The sequence below is a fragment of the Botryllus schlosseri genome, chromosome 5 (assembly GCF_051294905.1).
Source record: "Botryllus schlosseri isolate E-star chromosome 5, Bs_hap1, whole genome shotgun sequence".
NCBI lineage: Eukaryota > Metazoa > Chordata > Ascidiacea > Stolidobranchia > Styelidae > Botryllus > Botryllus schlosseri.
In genome coordinates this window covers 12,190,081-12,206,535 of record NC_137240.1, presented here as the reverse complement: position 1 = coordinate 12,206,535, position 16,455 = coordinate 12,190,081, and the positions used below count along the sequence as shown (strand labels likewise).

Here is a 16,455-nt window from a genome sequence, read left to right as displayed (position 1 = left end):
TTTTAAAAGGGGAAAATGACTTGACATGATTCGTGTTGTGTATCTGCTGACTTGTGCTCGAGTCACTGCTCATGACTCGAGCAAGTCATATGACTCGAGACATTCTATTTTCAAGTCTTGTTTATCGGGACCAATTCTTGAAAAATAGGCCATGGGTACTGTATTTTATCAGTCTGAATAAACATGTTAAGTATGAGAAAAATGAGTAGGCATATGATTTGAATACGTGGCCCGCGATATCACTTGAAAGTTTCACAAAAGTGAGTTTAACCTGACTCGATAACAAACACTGAACACTATGACTTGGACTCGAGTCTCAGACTCGACCCGTTGCTTCCCGACATGAGCTCAGACTTGACTAGGTGGTGAATTGAAAATGACTCGACTTGACTTGAGTCAAAACTATAAAAGTAAGATTGACATATGACTCGGAATCTTGCGACAGGGTTACAGCCTTGACTAGCGGGTGTTAATAACTTATGAAACTACTAGAAATGACCGTCAGATATGTATATGCTGAAATGTGGGCCACCGGCTGTGCAAAATTATTATCAAGAATAACTGATACAGCTATTAACCTAGCAGTGCTGGCTCTTGATACTATGATTTACCCGGCAGATATCGACGAATGTTCCCTTTCATCCACGAATAATTGCGATGTCAATGCTGATTGTACAAACACTGATGGCTCATACACTTGCGAATGCAAGTTAATGTATCATGGTAATGGGACAATTTGCGAAGGTAACATGGATTTGGTTGTGTGCAGATTTTTTTATATCGTTGAAATCTTTCTGTTTTGCGTACTTTACCTCCCAATAAAGAAATTTATGTATATATTATTATTTAACAAACTTTTTGTTGACAATATTTTGTCTGTGAATATGGTACGAGTTATGAAACAATGCCGAAAAAGGGAAATTAGCCGTACACTTGTGTTTTTCAAGAAACTTCGACCTGCATAGTGATTAAATTGTTCAATCCTGGATGTTTAAGGAATCTCATGTCATCATTTGGTTGATAGTCATGGCAGATCTTACTCCTATCAAATGATCTCGTACAGTTCACTAAAACATTGGTCTCATTATCGGTATGTTAGACCAGTGCTCTTCAACCGGGGTTGTCGTACACCCTAGGGTGTACCAGAATTTGCAAAGGGTGTACCACTCGGATGGGGTGTACACTGTACAGGGGTGTACCAGATCCGAATTACAATGAGCCGATGGCTAGCTATCACAAAGACAGGCTTATGGGTCAGTACAGGTTGACGCACAGGTTAATGAGCAATATGGTACGATGTTATCTCAAGTGTAATACCGCGGTGGTAATACCACCACTATGGTAATACTGTACACCGCTTGATTGTGATGTCATAAGCAAATATTTCTCCTATTCATTTTGCCGTCGGCAATAGACCAATGGTTCCGTTTGGTGTTGGAAAGTATGCAGTCATTTGTCTTTTAGTGATTTTTGAGGAAACCGCCGCGACAGCTCAGAATTCTTGAATTGGTACTTACTAACCGACGTTAATAAATACCGCAATGCACATAAATGAAGTGACGTAGCCACTAGCCAGCCAGGGTCGAAACAGCTTACATGTTGAAATCGAAACCCTTTTGTTTTAAAATGCCGATTTTATGTCCAATATTTCGCCATACATTTGCAATTTAGTATTTTGTTATTAGTGATGCAAATTAGCGACAATAGACTGTGTAAAGCGGCATACGATCTGAGGTTACTGACATCTCTTGCAGCCCATGTGCTACTATCGACTGTGTGTGGTGTGGGGCAGGCCTGATATGCAGTAGGCTGGTGCGCCTGCTATTATCGCTGATCTGAATTACCGCTTCTGCAGCAGTAACTTTTCCTACTCTCTCCCCAATACTGTTACATTCAGGTTGATTATCGTTAGTAATGTCATGCTGTTTTGGGGCTGACACGAAATAAATTCCAATTTGCGTGGCGGGCGGCCTAACTGGCTGCGAATAGACTCTGTGACCAAATACTATTTTATTCAAATCCAAATTTTTTGACGGCAATAACTCCGCTTCTACTGGTTGGAATTGAACCAAATTTGAAGAACATCATTTTTATAGACAACCTAATACTTTCATGGGGTGAACAGAAAAATTTCACATTTTTCGTTATTTATTTTTATATTATAAATAGAAACTTTCTTCTTCCGTAGCCATGCGGCTACTGGTTGGAATTGAACCAAATTTGGTGTGTAGGCTAGGTAACCTAACAATTTTATCAAGTAGCCAGTACGATTTGAGGAAAAAAGTCATTTTTAAAGACCCCTAATGAACAGGGGTGTACGAGTTTTGAGCAAACGTTAAAAGGGTGTACCACGTCGAAAAAGGTTGAAGAGCACTGTGTTAGACGACAATCCTCTCGAATTTAAGATGCGTCTACTGCAAGCTTACCTTTGACTCGGTTTGGATTGATATAAATTTATTACTGTCCCCAAAAGTATTAGTATCCATCCATCAATAAACAATAATTAACCAAAGAACTTGTATTCGGGAGCAGGAGCGGGCTAGGGAACTATCGAAACCTGGTTTCCGGCCCAGGGGGCGTTGTAGAAAAAAAGTTTGGGAAACACTGCTGTAATGCACGCTGTATGGCTACTCCTTCCTATTCCATTATGTGATGGTGATAACGCGTACTTTTGACAGAGAAAACATGCGAGGACACGAATCCGTGTGACCCAAACGCGTCGTGTGATAGAACTGCTACTGGATTTAGGTGTGCTTGTCTGCAAGGACATACCGGTACTGGTATCACCTGTGCAGGTAAAACAATGCAGTTAATGTGCAATGTCTTGTTTTGTGTTTGTATACTAGCAGAAAGTGTTATCCACGGCCAGACGATCAATGCTGAATGACCGAGCAGTGAGCATGCCGCTCATGCTGTCCCATATCAGCCTGATTCTCAATACCGGTTTCATGCCTTTTATTTGCAGTATTTAAATATTGTAACATTCTACTTAGAACGTCAGCATTGGCCCGCCATATTTAAATTCCGTTATCCGGGTCACAGACTCCAAAATTAAGACTTTTCTAGCTACTGGCTCTCCATGTGATTTGTCTAACAGATATTGACGAATGTGCCTCTTCATCAATGAATGATTGCGATGTCAATGCTGATTGTACGAATACTGCCGGCTCATACACTTGCGAATGCAAATCAATGTATCGTGGTAACGGAACAATTTGCGAAGGTAATATGGCATTATTTAGGGTGTAGATTTTACTTTTTAGAGAAATGCATCTAGAACAGTGGTTCTTAACCTTGCCCACAGCGCCCCCCAGGGGGCGCTGGCGACTTTGAAGGGGGGCGGAAGCGCTCAGGGGGCGATATGGGGGGCGCTGGGCTCAGGGGGGCGGTATGGGGGGCGCTGGAGAAAAATGGCTTTGCAGTAGATGATGTGGTGATAGGACTTATCCTTAATGAGTATTCAGGGCAAATTAACACCGAAAACTTCGCTACATATAGCCTTCAAAATACATATAGGTTTGATTGTCCATGGGCGCCTAAATGACTGACACCGAATGTTCCTGTCTTGGCAATCTGAACCCCAGAAGACGAATTCCATCTGGCAGGGAAAAATTATATGTCAGTGAGGAAATACCAATCTGAAATTGGTGCGTCTTTTAGTTTAGTACGATTGGGAGACAGGGATATTCCTATTGGGCGATATCCCCGTTGAACGATTCTATATTTTTTGATATTGCAGACAGGGGGTCAAGAAATAACATCATGCAACGAAGTCATACCAACGGGCTCGCCCGCCCGAACATGTTTAATTATTAGTAACGGGCCCTACAGTTTTCAAGAAACCTCACAATGTTCGCTTCAAGTTTTGATGAGTCTGCGCACACTCAACAACTCACTGTGCTGACCCTTGGATAACAGTGCGTAACGACTAAAAAAAGTTAATAACTTCGGATTTGTTGTGCGCAACGTAGATTTCCTGTACGCAGAGACCGTGTCAGCACTGCGCACGTGAGCAGCTTAGAGGGAACATTGCACCTCACTCAGCTCTACCGGTAAATGTGTTTACATGAGCAGAGAGAGGATAAAAATTGATCTCAATTTACATGCAATTCCCGATGATATTGACCAATTTAATCATTAATTAGTGAAATTTTTCGCGCTTCGCGCGACTAGGCGAGCATAGCTGCCTCAGTAAATGGACACCCAATGTAGATACCTAATAGGCTATCAGCCAATAGCGGACAGCCTAATGGAGGTCTGGGAGTGAAGTCTCCCGGAAGTTTGGTTTATCACCCGATGGGGGCCCTGGACCAACGTTTTTTGTTTGGAGGGGGGCTGACGAAGTGCTGTTACGGCCCTGGTAACGAATAATTGTACCTGCGGGCACGCCCGAATATGTTTAATTATCAATTACGTGCCCTTTATTTTCCTATACAACAGCTCACTCAGCGCTACTGATAATCTAATTACGTGGGCTGAGAGGATAAAAAGTTTATAGCGAGTTATATATGTAATTACCACCTTTCCATTCATGCATTATAGAAAATTTTGGTACCTAGGGCGACCAGGCCACACAAACTTTGCTGACCATCAAAATCACGATATGGGGCTCGTGGGGGCGAAGCCCTCAGAGGTTCAGTTTATCACGCTATGGGTGCGCAAGGCAATCGTTTTTAGGGGGGGTTGACGAAGTGCTATTACGGCCCTCCCTCTTACTCATTGTCTTTATTACATTCCTTACAATATGAAGTTGGGGGGCGCTGGAGCACGATAATTTTTGAAAGGGGGCGCTGGAAGAAAAAAGGTTAAGAACCACTGATCTAGAACATTGGTTGTTAACGGGGGGATCTGTGGACACGTTGGGAGATGCATTGGGGAATTAGGCCTAAAGGCCTAAGGCCCAAAATTATTTTGAAAGCCACAAAAAGTGGAATATTTCCTGGACAGATGCACGGACTCCAATATATTATTCGAGCTTCATGTCCGTGGTCTTTTTGATTTTAATATAATTAGCCAACCATCAGAAGTGATGTTGAAAATGGGGAGGGGGTACGAGAAAGCTCACGGGGTACGAGCGCAGAAAAGGCTAAGAAACACTGATCTAGAAAGAACCAAAGTATCAATGAGAGTTGACGGGTTTTAGGGTCTGACAAAACACAGTAGACTTGTACAAACTATTGTTACTATTAATTACTGTGGGAAAACACATGTTTGAATGGTTCGGCACATTTCAAGTATGCTTTATTGCGACTATATTCAACTGTGTGGGTGTCATGTTGGCAGGTTATGATAACTTTTGAAAATTACCACTTGAAACGACTGGATAGAACCATTACATATGTAAATGCTGAAATGTGGGCCACATTATGTGCAAAATTAATTTCAAGAATAACTGCTCCAGCTACTAACCTACATGTTCTGGCTCTTGATACTGTAATTTTACCTGGCAGATATCGACGAATGTGCCTCTTCATCAATGAATAATTGCGATGTCAATGCTGATTGTACAAACACTGATGGTTCATACACTTGTTCATGCAAGTCCATGTATCGTGGTAATGGGACTATTTGTGAAGGTACCATAGATTTGGCAGTGTGTAACCTTTCTTTTTGTGTAGGTTTACTGCACTGTTTCTTAAACCTTGTGTTGCCAATATTTTGCCTTTCAATGGTCCGAGTCGTGATTACAATTCGCTTTTTCTTCTGTTGTGATGGTCCTACAGATTTGATCAGTACTAAGCGTGAAAGTGTCTTTTGGCTCTGGTCGATCTGTCTAATATTATGATGCAATCGTTATGAAATAAGGGAAATGTCAACTTTGAAGTGTTACAATTGTTCAATCAGATCAGTTCCAGGGTTCTAATGACTCGAGTCATGACTCGGCTCGAGTCACAATTTTTTGGTGACTCGACTTGACTTGAATCATTTTCTCAAAATAAGTATATGACTCGACTCGAGTCAATCTGTGTATTGACTCGATTTGGACTCGAGTCAATGCTCTTGACTCAAAACAAGTCATATGACTCGAGACTCAGACGGCCAAGGCCGACAATTCACTGTCATTTCGAATAGTGAAGTAATCAAACTATTGGGATTTCGTCTATTAGTACCGGTACTTGAAAATGCGACCAGAAACTGCTAAAAGCGAAGAAAATTAGTATTTATTATAAATGCGAACCGTTCGATATCCTCGAACAGAGTTATAAAAAGTGGGTTTAACAAGACTTTAACTGGAAACTGAGCAGTCAACACAATGACTTGAACTCGGACTCGAGCCGTAATACCATGGCTCGGACTCGACCCTCTGCTCACTGACTTGACTCGGTGGTGAATTGAAAATGACTCGACTTGACTCGAGTCTAAACTATAAAAGTGGAATTGACTTGTGACTCGGAGCCATGTGACTTGGTTACAACCCTGCACCCGGCCTACACATATTACATTGCGTGGATGGTGTTAACGGGAACTTTTTACAGAGAAAACGTGCGAGGACATGAATCCGTGTGACTCGAACGCATCATGCGACAGAACTGCCACTGGATTTAGGTGTGCCTGCCTGCAAGGATATACCGGTACTGGCATCACCTGTGCAGGTAAAACCATGCAATATATCTGTAATATTTTGTTATGCGTTAGTATAATAGCAGAAAGTATGATTTCACAAGTCTGCAATGTCATTGTTCAACGACTGAGCAGTGAGTATGTCACTCACGCTGTACCACATCTGCTTGTTTATCTATATTAGTACTGTGCCCTTTAGTTGCCGTGTTTAAATTTTTTACATTCCACTTCAAACGGTTGGATACTGCCGTCAGATTTAAATTCTATTATCCGGGCCGCAGACTGCAAAATTAAGAATGACTTTTCCACCCATTAGTCACCGGTACTCGGTCATGATACTGTAACTCACGTAATAGATATCGACGAATGTGCCTCTTCGTCAATGAACGATTGCGATGTCAATGCTGATTGTACAAACACGGATGGTTCATACACTTGTGAATGCAAGTCCATGTATCGTGGTAACGGGACAATTTGTGAAGGTAACTTGAATTTGATAGTCTGGCAATATGGTCCGAATCGTGAAACAATGCTTGAAAGGGTAAATTAGTCATACGAGTACAATTTGATTTTTCTTTTGTTATCATGGTTCTACAACTTTGATTTGCAGGGATGCGGAAAGTGTCTTGTGGCTCTGGCCGATCTAAAATATTGTAATGCAGTCGTTATGACGTAAGGAAAATTTCAAATTTTACGTGTTTTGATTGTTCGATCATATCAATTCATCGCATGCTTTTTGGCTACAAGTTGTGCTACAATGACAAAAGTGGAAACTAGCTATACACCCATACGATCATATCAATTCCTCCAGTGCAGTGCTTCTCAACCTTTCCGACCTCGCGGACCGGTAAAACTTTAAAACAAACGCTGCAGACCGGCCAACCTTGACAAATCAAAATTTTCACTTAATTCAATTACGGTACATACAACCGGGGTCTACCGTAACTACGACACGATAGTTATCGTAGACCCCGATACAACTCGATTTAATATTGGAAACTTCATACAATGTTGCCTTTTTAACATTGCATATTTATAATTAGCTCTATTGAAGCGTCTGCAAGGCGACGGTCTCGAAGTTATCTTAAATACCACTAGCTTGATTGTGATTTGTCGGTATATCCTTTGAAAGAAATACGACTTTGCTGTTTGCTGCCAAGTGTCGTTAAACTGCAATTGCAGTTTGATCAAAAGTTTCCAATACTTTAGCATAAAACTTGTCCGAAACGAGTTGCATGGTACACTCCCACCAGGGTTGCGTACGACCCAAGTAGATAATGAACTTTCCATTACGACACCATGCAGAAAAACACGTTCCAAACTTTCTAATCAATATAAGATTGAATGTTTTATTTCTATAATTATTGGACAAGTGTCCAACTTCTTGCATTTTGGTATTGAGATATAAAATGCCAATATATATGGTGGACCGTGGACCGGCCTGTGGCTGAGAACCACTGCTCTAGTGCATATATTACGGCTACTCCTATTCCATCGTGTGGTTGGTGTTAGCGTGTACTATTCGTCAGAAAAAACATGTGAGGATGTGAATCCGTGTGACTCGCACGCATCATGCGAAAGAACTACTACTGGATATAGGTGTACGTGCCTGCAAGGATATACTGGTACTGGTATCACCTGTGCAGGTAAGACAATGCTATGAACGTGTAATATCTTGTATTGTGTTTGCATGCCAACAGAAAGTGCGATTCGCGGTGCCCGAATGTCATTGTTCAAGGACTGAGCAAGTGGGCAGTGAGTATGCCACTCATGGTGTCCCAAATCTGCCAGATTCTCAATACCAGTTTGTTGCCTTTTAGTTGCTGTATAACAGTTTTTTTCTGAATTCCACTTCAAACCAGTGTTGAGATCAAATCACCACCTTCGAGTCGCAAGTCATATAGAGTCATTTCACATTTTGACTCGAGTCGAGGCACTCGATTTTTGAAGGTGATTCGAGTCAAGTCACGAAGTCATGTTGAATTTTCGAAGGACAAGGCATGGTTCAAGTCATTGTACTTTGCAAGAAGATTGAAGTACAGATTGAATCACCATTACGGTAATTCAAGTAACGTACATCCACCTAATTATGCCTTTAACTGGGCGTTATGCGCCTCACATGCATGTATAGTGCACATATTCATAGAACTTTCTGTACTACCGGTAACTGTCAGCCAGATAGATGATAGAATATGAAACCTAAAGAAAATTGACATGATGCAATACACATTGCACCTACCCACATTCCATATGATACAATTTAAGCCTGCGCTGATTGTTGACGAGTAATGTAAATATATAAGCTATATCAGTCCGAAATAAATTATATGAGAGGTTCATTACGGTTAGCACTGAACAGTTCATAGAACTGAAATACACTGCTAGAGAAAAAAAGATTACTGTACTAGTATAGCCTACTACAACGTAACCTCCGATCACTTGGTTTGCAGTCAATTTATTTGTTGTACTGACGAAGGATCAGTAAAACCAAGCTTTGCAATTGTTGTGTACGTTGTACAGGTACAGTGACTTCGTCGACACCGATTCCTCAATGAGCGAAGATTGACTCTAAAATTTTGCTTCAAGTCTTCAGACAATCCACATTTTTTAAACGCCGGGTCAAGTCATTTTTGCAAAGTGGCCCGAGACAAGTCACGTCATGACTCAAACGGATGGATAGGGCCGTCAGATTTAAATTCTATTATCTGGGTCGTAGACTTCAAAATTCAGAATGACTTTTCCAGCCATTACCCACCGGTGCTATCTCTTGATACTGCAACTTGCCTAACAGATATCGACGAATGCGCCTCTTCGTTGATGAACAATTGCGATGACAATGCTGATTGTACAAACTCTGACGGTTCATACACTTGTGAATGCAAGTCCATGTATCGTGGCAATGGGACTATTTGTGAAGGTAACTTGAAGTAGAATCAGATGGTCTGTAGATTTCGGTATTTAGTTGACAGTTTAGTGGTTTGCCAACGTTCCACCCTAGAATAGTTCTATAACAGGGTTGCCATCGACATCCATTTCGATCAAAAGTTGAGGACAGCCCATTTGACAAGCTGATGACTAAAAAAGGGTCATCACAATCGACTAGCAGTAATCATTGTTCCCTCTAAGCTGCGCAAATGCGCAGTGCTGACACGGTCTCTGCGCACAGAAAATCCAAGCTGCGCACAAAAAATCCAAAGGAACATTGGCTGTAACTATAGCGATTTCGTTGGTTCAGTACGTGCTGATTAAAAAAAGTCATCGCTTTCCATGAATTAAGACTGAGGACATGTAGTTTTATAAGGCATTATCCTTCAATATATGGACAAATCCTGTGAATAAGGATGGTACGGCAACCCTGTCTGTAAAGAACAATGACAGTTCAGTATTACTGATTGTTGGTATGTCATTCTGCCCTGACAATGTTTATACGAACTGGTATAACTGTCAAAAGAAGTAATTTGTCTTTCCCGTTCCAACAATTTGCTATAATATAGGAGGATTCATTTGTCCAGCACCCTCAAGGTGCCAGAAATCACCAGGTTATTAAGTCAATACATCCGTATTTTCCTGTCGCTGTCCCTAGCAGGAAACTTGCTTGGATATCAGTTCTGCAACCATCACATTGCTATGACCCGGCTAATCTTCCTTCGGAACAAATAACTAACTGCTGATTTCAAAAGTGAATTAACTAACACAGGAATGTAAGGATAAACTACTAAAAATAATCTATATAACACAGGACTGTAAAAAGAAACAAACGAAAAAGATTGATAATTACAAATAATTCATTACCGGTAGTTTACCAGGGCATTTGTTTGACAGTAGATGGTCATGGTTCTAGACTCTCAAATTGAGACGACAATATATTCCACATTCTGACGTCAGTGTACTAAATGTATAGTATTTATTTCTCTTTCATATTTCTGTGGTATGGTTTTCACGATATTATGATGCAATCATGATGACGTTCCAGAAGTGTCAACAGTCTGTTACATGTCTCAATTGTTCAATTAGCGGACACATATTCTGTGACCACTCTGTTTGGGATACCTGTGGATGTGGGCGCCGTGATTGTGAATTTTGTGGCGGCTGCTTGTATTTGCAATATTTTTAACAGATAAAACATGCGAGGATATGAATCCGTGTGACTCACATGCATCATGCGAAAGAACTGCTACTGGATATAGGTGTGCGTGCCTGCAAGGATATACTGGTACTGGTATCACCTGTGCAGGTAACACGATGATGTAGTGAATGTGGGGTGTTCAAAAATGACTTTTTTTCTCAAATTGACTGGCTACTTGATAAAATTGTTAGGTTACCTAATTTAAGCCTACACGCCAAATTTGGTTCAATTCCAGCCAGTAGCTGGATGCCTACCGGAGAAGAAAGTTTCTATTTATTATATAAAAATAAAAAAATAAAAATTTCAAAATTTTCTGTTCACCCCATGAAAGTGCTAGGTTGTCTACAGAAACGATGTTCACCAAATTTGGTTCAATTCCAACCAGTGGAAGCGGTGTTACTTGGATTTGGAAAATTTGCAATATCAATAAAATAGTATTTACCGTGGGCACAACTTTATAATAATTAAAGAATTGGTCACCGTAAATACAATTTTATTGATAATCCAAATTTTTAGACGGCAATAGCTCCACTTCCACTGGTTGGAATTGAGCCAAATTTAGTGGACATTTTTTCTGTAGACAACCTAACACTTTCATGGGGTGAACAGAAAATTTTGAAATTTTATTTTATATAATAAATAGAAACTTTCTTCTCCGGTAGCAATGCAGCTACAGGCTGGAATTGAACCAAATTTGGCGTGTAGGTTTAAATTAGGTAACCTAACAATTTTATGAAGTAGCCAGTGCTATTTGAGAAAGAAAAAGTCATTTTTGAATACCCCTATTGTGCATTGTTCAAAGTCATGTTTTTAGTTTGTATGCCGACAGAAAATATGATTTGATGAGCCTACATCCTCGCCGCCAGATATATATTTTATAATGCGGGCTGCAGGCCGGGCAAGTAGCATCCTGTAAGGGCTCATGATAACCGCAATTTGCGTAACAGATATCGACGAATGTGCCTCTACATCGATGAATGATTGCGATGTCAATGCAGATTGTAAAAACACTGATGGTGCATACACTTGCGAATGCAAGTCGATGTATCGTGGTAATGGGACAATTTGCGAAGGTAAATTACAATTATAATAGGATAGTGTGTAGATTTGGTTATTTGGTTGGAAGCTTTGTGGTTTGTGAATGTATGTCCATAAAATACATCTAATAAAGAAGGATGAAGCATTGCTGATTGTTACATGTGTTCCCCAATGATTGTGGATTCTGTGACGGCAACGGCAACATTTTGACATTGATTGGCTCTGGCCAATCTAAAATTCATCAGTGTAATATTATGATGCAATCGTTATTATGACGTAATAGAAATGTCGACCTTCACTTGTTTCTATTGTGCGATCATATCACTTCCTGACTGTATATGGTATGGCTATGGCTACTCCTATTACATTGTGCGGATGGTGTTAATGGGACTTTTAACAGAGAAAACATGCGAGGACTTGAATCGGTGTGACCCAAACGCATCATGCGAAAGAATTGCTACTGGATTTAGATGCGCGTGCCTGCAAGGATATACCGGTACCGGAATCACCTGTGAGGGTAGGGAAATGCAAAAGAGAATGCAGTTGATTCGCAGTATTTATTCAATGAATGGGCAATGTTTACTCCATGTATCACGCTCGCCACATGAGTAATTGAGTATGATCAACTGTTGTTGTGAAACAGGAGGTACATCTGTCATCGATATAATCTACTATATCGTCAGTATTGTATATGTTTCATCTGGTGGTTAATGTGTGTCATGACAAGCGTAGGTGATAATGAGAATACACCCACCAGAGTTGGATCAATTGTAATTTGTAATGTAATTGAATGTAATTAATTACATATTTCAATGTAATTGTAATTGAAGCATTTTTATTTTGTGTAATTGTAATTGTAATTTGACAAAAATTTTGCTCAATTACAATTTCAATTACATTAAATTGCTATTGAGACCTGACAAGCACAACATAAAATAATTGACTTATAATGCATTCTCTTTAAATGTCGACAAGGAATTTGGTGGATCCATTCGCGGAAGCCCTTGACTGCGCCCTTGCGGGCGAAGTTTTTTATTTTTACCGCTATGCTGGCCTCGGCTGCCATTGTATACAATTATTAGATTACTAACCAACGGATGGATTCGCAACACGTGACTCACGATTGAATACGCCGAGAAGCGAACTGCTGAGCCGGCTAAAAGCAGCAGAATTGATCGTCCCATAGCTAACGATCCTAGCGTCGAAATTTGATATGTATGGTCCTAATCGAAAGCTAGTGTCGCACTGATTCCGCAATAAAAGTATATTTCCAGGCAATGGTACCATCCCAAAATAGTCGTGAAAGTCTGGGAATCGGCATTGTTCTGAACAATCGCTGGGAGTAATTGGTCATTGTTGTGGTCATGCGGCTGCGGCGCTCTCACTTTTCAGAACAGTCGGCCTTAAACGGCTATTTTGGAGCAGTTACATTGCCCTGACGAGATTTTAATTCGTATTTTCGGAATTAGTGCATCAATAGCTTACGATAAAGACCATATGTATCAAATTTGGACGCCTGAATCGCCAGCTCTAGGACTACAAAGTTTGCTGCTTTTAGCCGACTCTGCAGTACGTTTGTCGGTGCATTCATCCGTGACTCGCATCTATCCGTGGGTTGGCAATCTACAATACGATTTCAGATCACGATGCTGCATCGTTACTTCGTCTGGCTAACTAACCAGACCACTGGATATTATATAACGTCTTATCTGACAAGGCACGGTTTTGTTTTCACCCCTCATCCTAATTCCTACGTCCCTCGATAAAAATAATATTATTTCTTCAATTATATACTATATACGCAAATCCAACCAGTGCATGATTATAATACTTTTTCAACGACATACTGCATACTGGAATAGTTCGAAAACGTTTTTCTTTTATTAATTACATGGTATTTGCGTATCATGAATGAAACATGAATATTTGAATTGTTGTTAATTACGACGCTACGGTTGTCAATTTATGATTATTCAATTACATGTAAAACAACAACAATTGTAATTGTAATTGTAATTTGATATTTTTAGGATGGAGTAATTGTAATTGTAATGTAATTGAAACATGCATGAAAGTAATTGTAATTGTAATTGAACTGAAATAATGTAATTGATCCAACTCTGACACCCACAATGATGAACCGATATGGTATTGTGATTCATTCATTTATTTATTTATATATTTATCATTTCAAAACATGATTGGAGTACGGGACAAATCGCCACCTCTGGCATTAATTCAACATGAGAAACATTTAATCCCTGCTCGAAGAGGAAATGACTTTTGTAAACACAAAGGTTGTCGTGGTGCATTGGAAATACAATGCTGTGACTCGTTAAATTGTTTTACTTTCCGGAGGTGAAGATTTTGTTGTTACCTGATGTAATTTGGAGTGTTATTCAGACAACGTACCTTTTTTGTAGTTCATCAAAAAATGTCATTAGCTACAAGTGCTGGTCAGTAACTAGGTAACGAGGTACTAGGAGAGTGAGTACTCAAGTAGCTTTTGCCTACATGTAACACTTACTCAAGGAATCAGGTGTTCAGACCATTTCTGCTTGATGGGTTTTTAGGCAAAGCTACCTTTTTTTTACGCTTTGGATAATGAGTGGAAAGCAGTTCTGGAATATGCTTGCATCAATTTTTGAGTGAAATTCTTATGACAGCTGGAAAAAGAGCCCTTGCCCAACAGTCACTGGATATGTTTTTGAAAATCGCTCAGACTAGTTTTAGTATTAGATTAACTGATAAACGTATAAAACCCAACGACCAAATCCATTTTTCAAGCTACTTGCTTGAGTACTTTCCAGGTCATCATTTTCTACATCTACTAGTAGTTTTTACATGTCCTCGAAATTGCTGCTTTACCAATTGTGCAGACATTCACATTGGTACTCCCACTTCTACTACTGAAGAAGCAGTGCTGTTTGCTGCTGAGATCACTTATCGAAAATCAGCGTTGTAACCAAGTCACAAGGTTCCGAGTCACAAGTCAATCTCACTTTAATAGTTTTGACTTGAGTCAATTCAAGTCATTTTAAATGCACCACCGAGTCAAGTCCAAGTCATCTAGTAGAGGGTCGAGTCCGAGTCATAGTGTTTTGACTCGAGTCCGAGTCTAAGTCAGTATGTTCACTGTTCAGTTTTCAGTTCAATCACTTTTTTCAACTCTGCTCTAGTGATATAAAATGGCTCGCATGTCGCATTCATAATAAAGTAAGATTCCTCAGTCTTATGAGTTTCTGGCACTATTTTCCAATTGTCAAGACTGATAGACGCAATAACAATAATGTGGTAACTTTACCATTCTTCCATAGTTACAATGGAATGGCTGGCGTGTAGGCTTAAATTAGGTAACCTAACAATTTTAGGAAGTAGCCAGTACTATTTGAGAAAGAAAAAGTCTATTGTGCATTGTTCAAAGTCATGTTTTTAGTTTGTATGCCGACAGAAAATATGATTTGATGAGCCTACATCCTCGCCGCCAGATATATATTTTATAATGCGGGCTGCAGGCCGGGCAAATAGCATCCTGTAAGGGCTCATGATAACCGCAATTTGCGTAACAGATATCGACGAATGTGCCTCTTCATCGCTGAATGATTGCGATGTCAATGCAGATTGTAAAAACACTGATGGTGCATACACTTGCGAATGCAAGTCGATGTATCGTGGTAATGGGACAATTTGCGAAGGTAAATTACAATTATAATAGGATAGTGTGTAGATTTGGGTATTTGGTTGGAAGCTTTGTGGTTTGTGAATGTATGTCCATAAAATACATCTTATAAAGAACGATGAAGCATTACTGATTGTTGGCATGTCAATATTGGTACATGTTCTGTGACCACTCAATCTTGTGAGACATGTGTTCGTCGTGATTGTGGATTCTGTGACGGCAACGGCATCATTTTGACATTGATTGGCTCTGGCCAATCTAAAATTCATCAGTGTAATATTAGGCCCCATGGATATACTCAGATATCGCAGATATCGCAGGTATCGCAGATATCGCAGATATCACTACTGTGGATATACTCAGATATCGCAGATATCATTGTGGATATACTCAGATATCGCAGATATCGCAAAAAACCGCAGACATCGAGGTCATATAAAGGTCACGCTTCGTTTAGAGCGCAGATATCACGTCTTAAGCATGTCTAGGTCGATTCAGTGCGCAGATATCAGGTCTGGACCATGCCTGAGGGAATTTTGTGCGCAGATATCAGGTCTGGACCATACCTGGATTCTTTTGGTGCGCAGATATCAGGTCCGGACCATGCCTGGGGGAATTTTGTGCGCAGATATCAGCTCTGGAGCATGTCCGGATACAAATAGTGCGCAGATATCAAGTCTGGACCATACCTGGATTCTTTTGGTGCGCAGATATCATGTCTCTGGACCATACCTGGATTCTTTTGGTACACAGATATCAGCTCCGGAGCATGTCCGATTACAAATAGTGCGCAGATATCAGGTCTAGACCATACCTGGCGCTGTTTCCTGCATAGATATCAGGTCCGCAGCATGTCTGACGCCAAGCGATATGCAGATATCAGACCCGGAGTATGTCTGGATACAAATATTGTGCAGATGTCAGGTTTGAACCCTGTCTGAGCGTATTTCTTTGGTCGATATCAACTCCACATCATGTCTGGATGGAAATGGTCAGGCCTGGTCACTGGTCAGAGCTGACCATAGTAACAAACCACTTACAGTTATTTTTG

The 16,455-nt window shown here is 40.3% G+C and overlaps 1 protein-coding gene across 9 annotated transcripts in view; it reads left to right on the top strand.

The window, feature by feature from the left end:
* The window catches only part of LOC145439720 (uncharacterized), a 40,039-nt gene that overhangs the window by 5,636 nt on the left and 17,948 nt on the right, over positions 1-16,455 (top strand). For 3 of the 9 annotated variants that reach the window (XM_080317295.1, XM_080317291.1, XM_080317294.1), the window contains exons 5-16: positions 619-744; positions 2,679-2,795; positions 3,098-3,223; positions 5,451-5,576; positions 6,477-6,593; positions 6,918-7,043; positions 8,091-8,207; positions 9,353-9,478; positions 10,679-10,795; positions 11,635-11,760; positions 12,126-12,242; positions 15,295-15,420. In XM_080317295.1, the coding sequence (XP_080173421.1) occupies positions 619-744; positions 2,679-2,795; positions 3,098-3,223; positions 5,451-5,576; positions 6,477-6,593; positions 6,918-7,043; positions 8,091-8,207; positions 9,353-9,478; positions 10,679-10,795; positions 11,635-11,760; positions 12,126-12,242; positions 15,295-15,420 (1,467 nt within the window). The remainder of the gene's footprint in view (positions 1-618; positions 745-2,678; positions 2,796-3,097; positions 3,224-5,450; positions 5,577-6,476; positions 6,594-6,917; positions 7,044-8,090; positions 8,208-9,352; positions 9,479-10,678; positions 10,796-11,634; positions 11,761-12,125; positions 12,243-15,294; positions 15,421-16,455) is intronic. The other 6 variants (XM_080317293.1, XM_080317292.1, XM_080317299.1 and 3 more) reach the window with 6 other exon arrangements.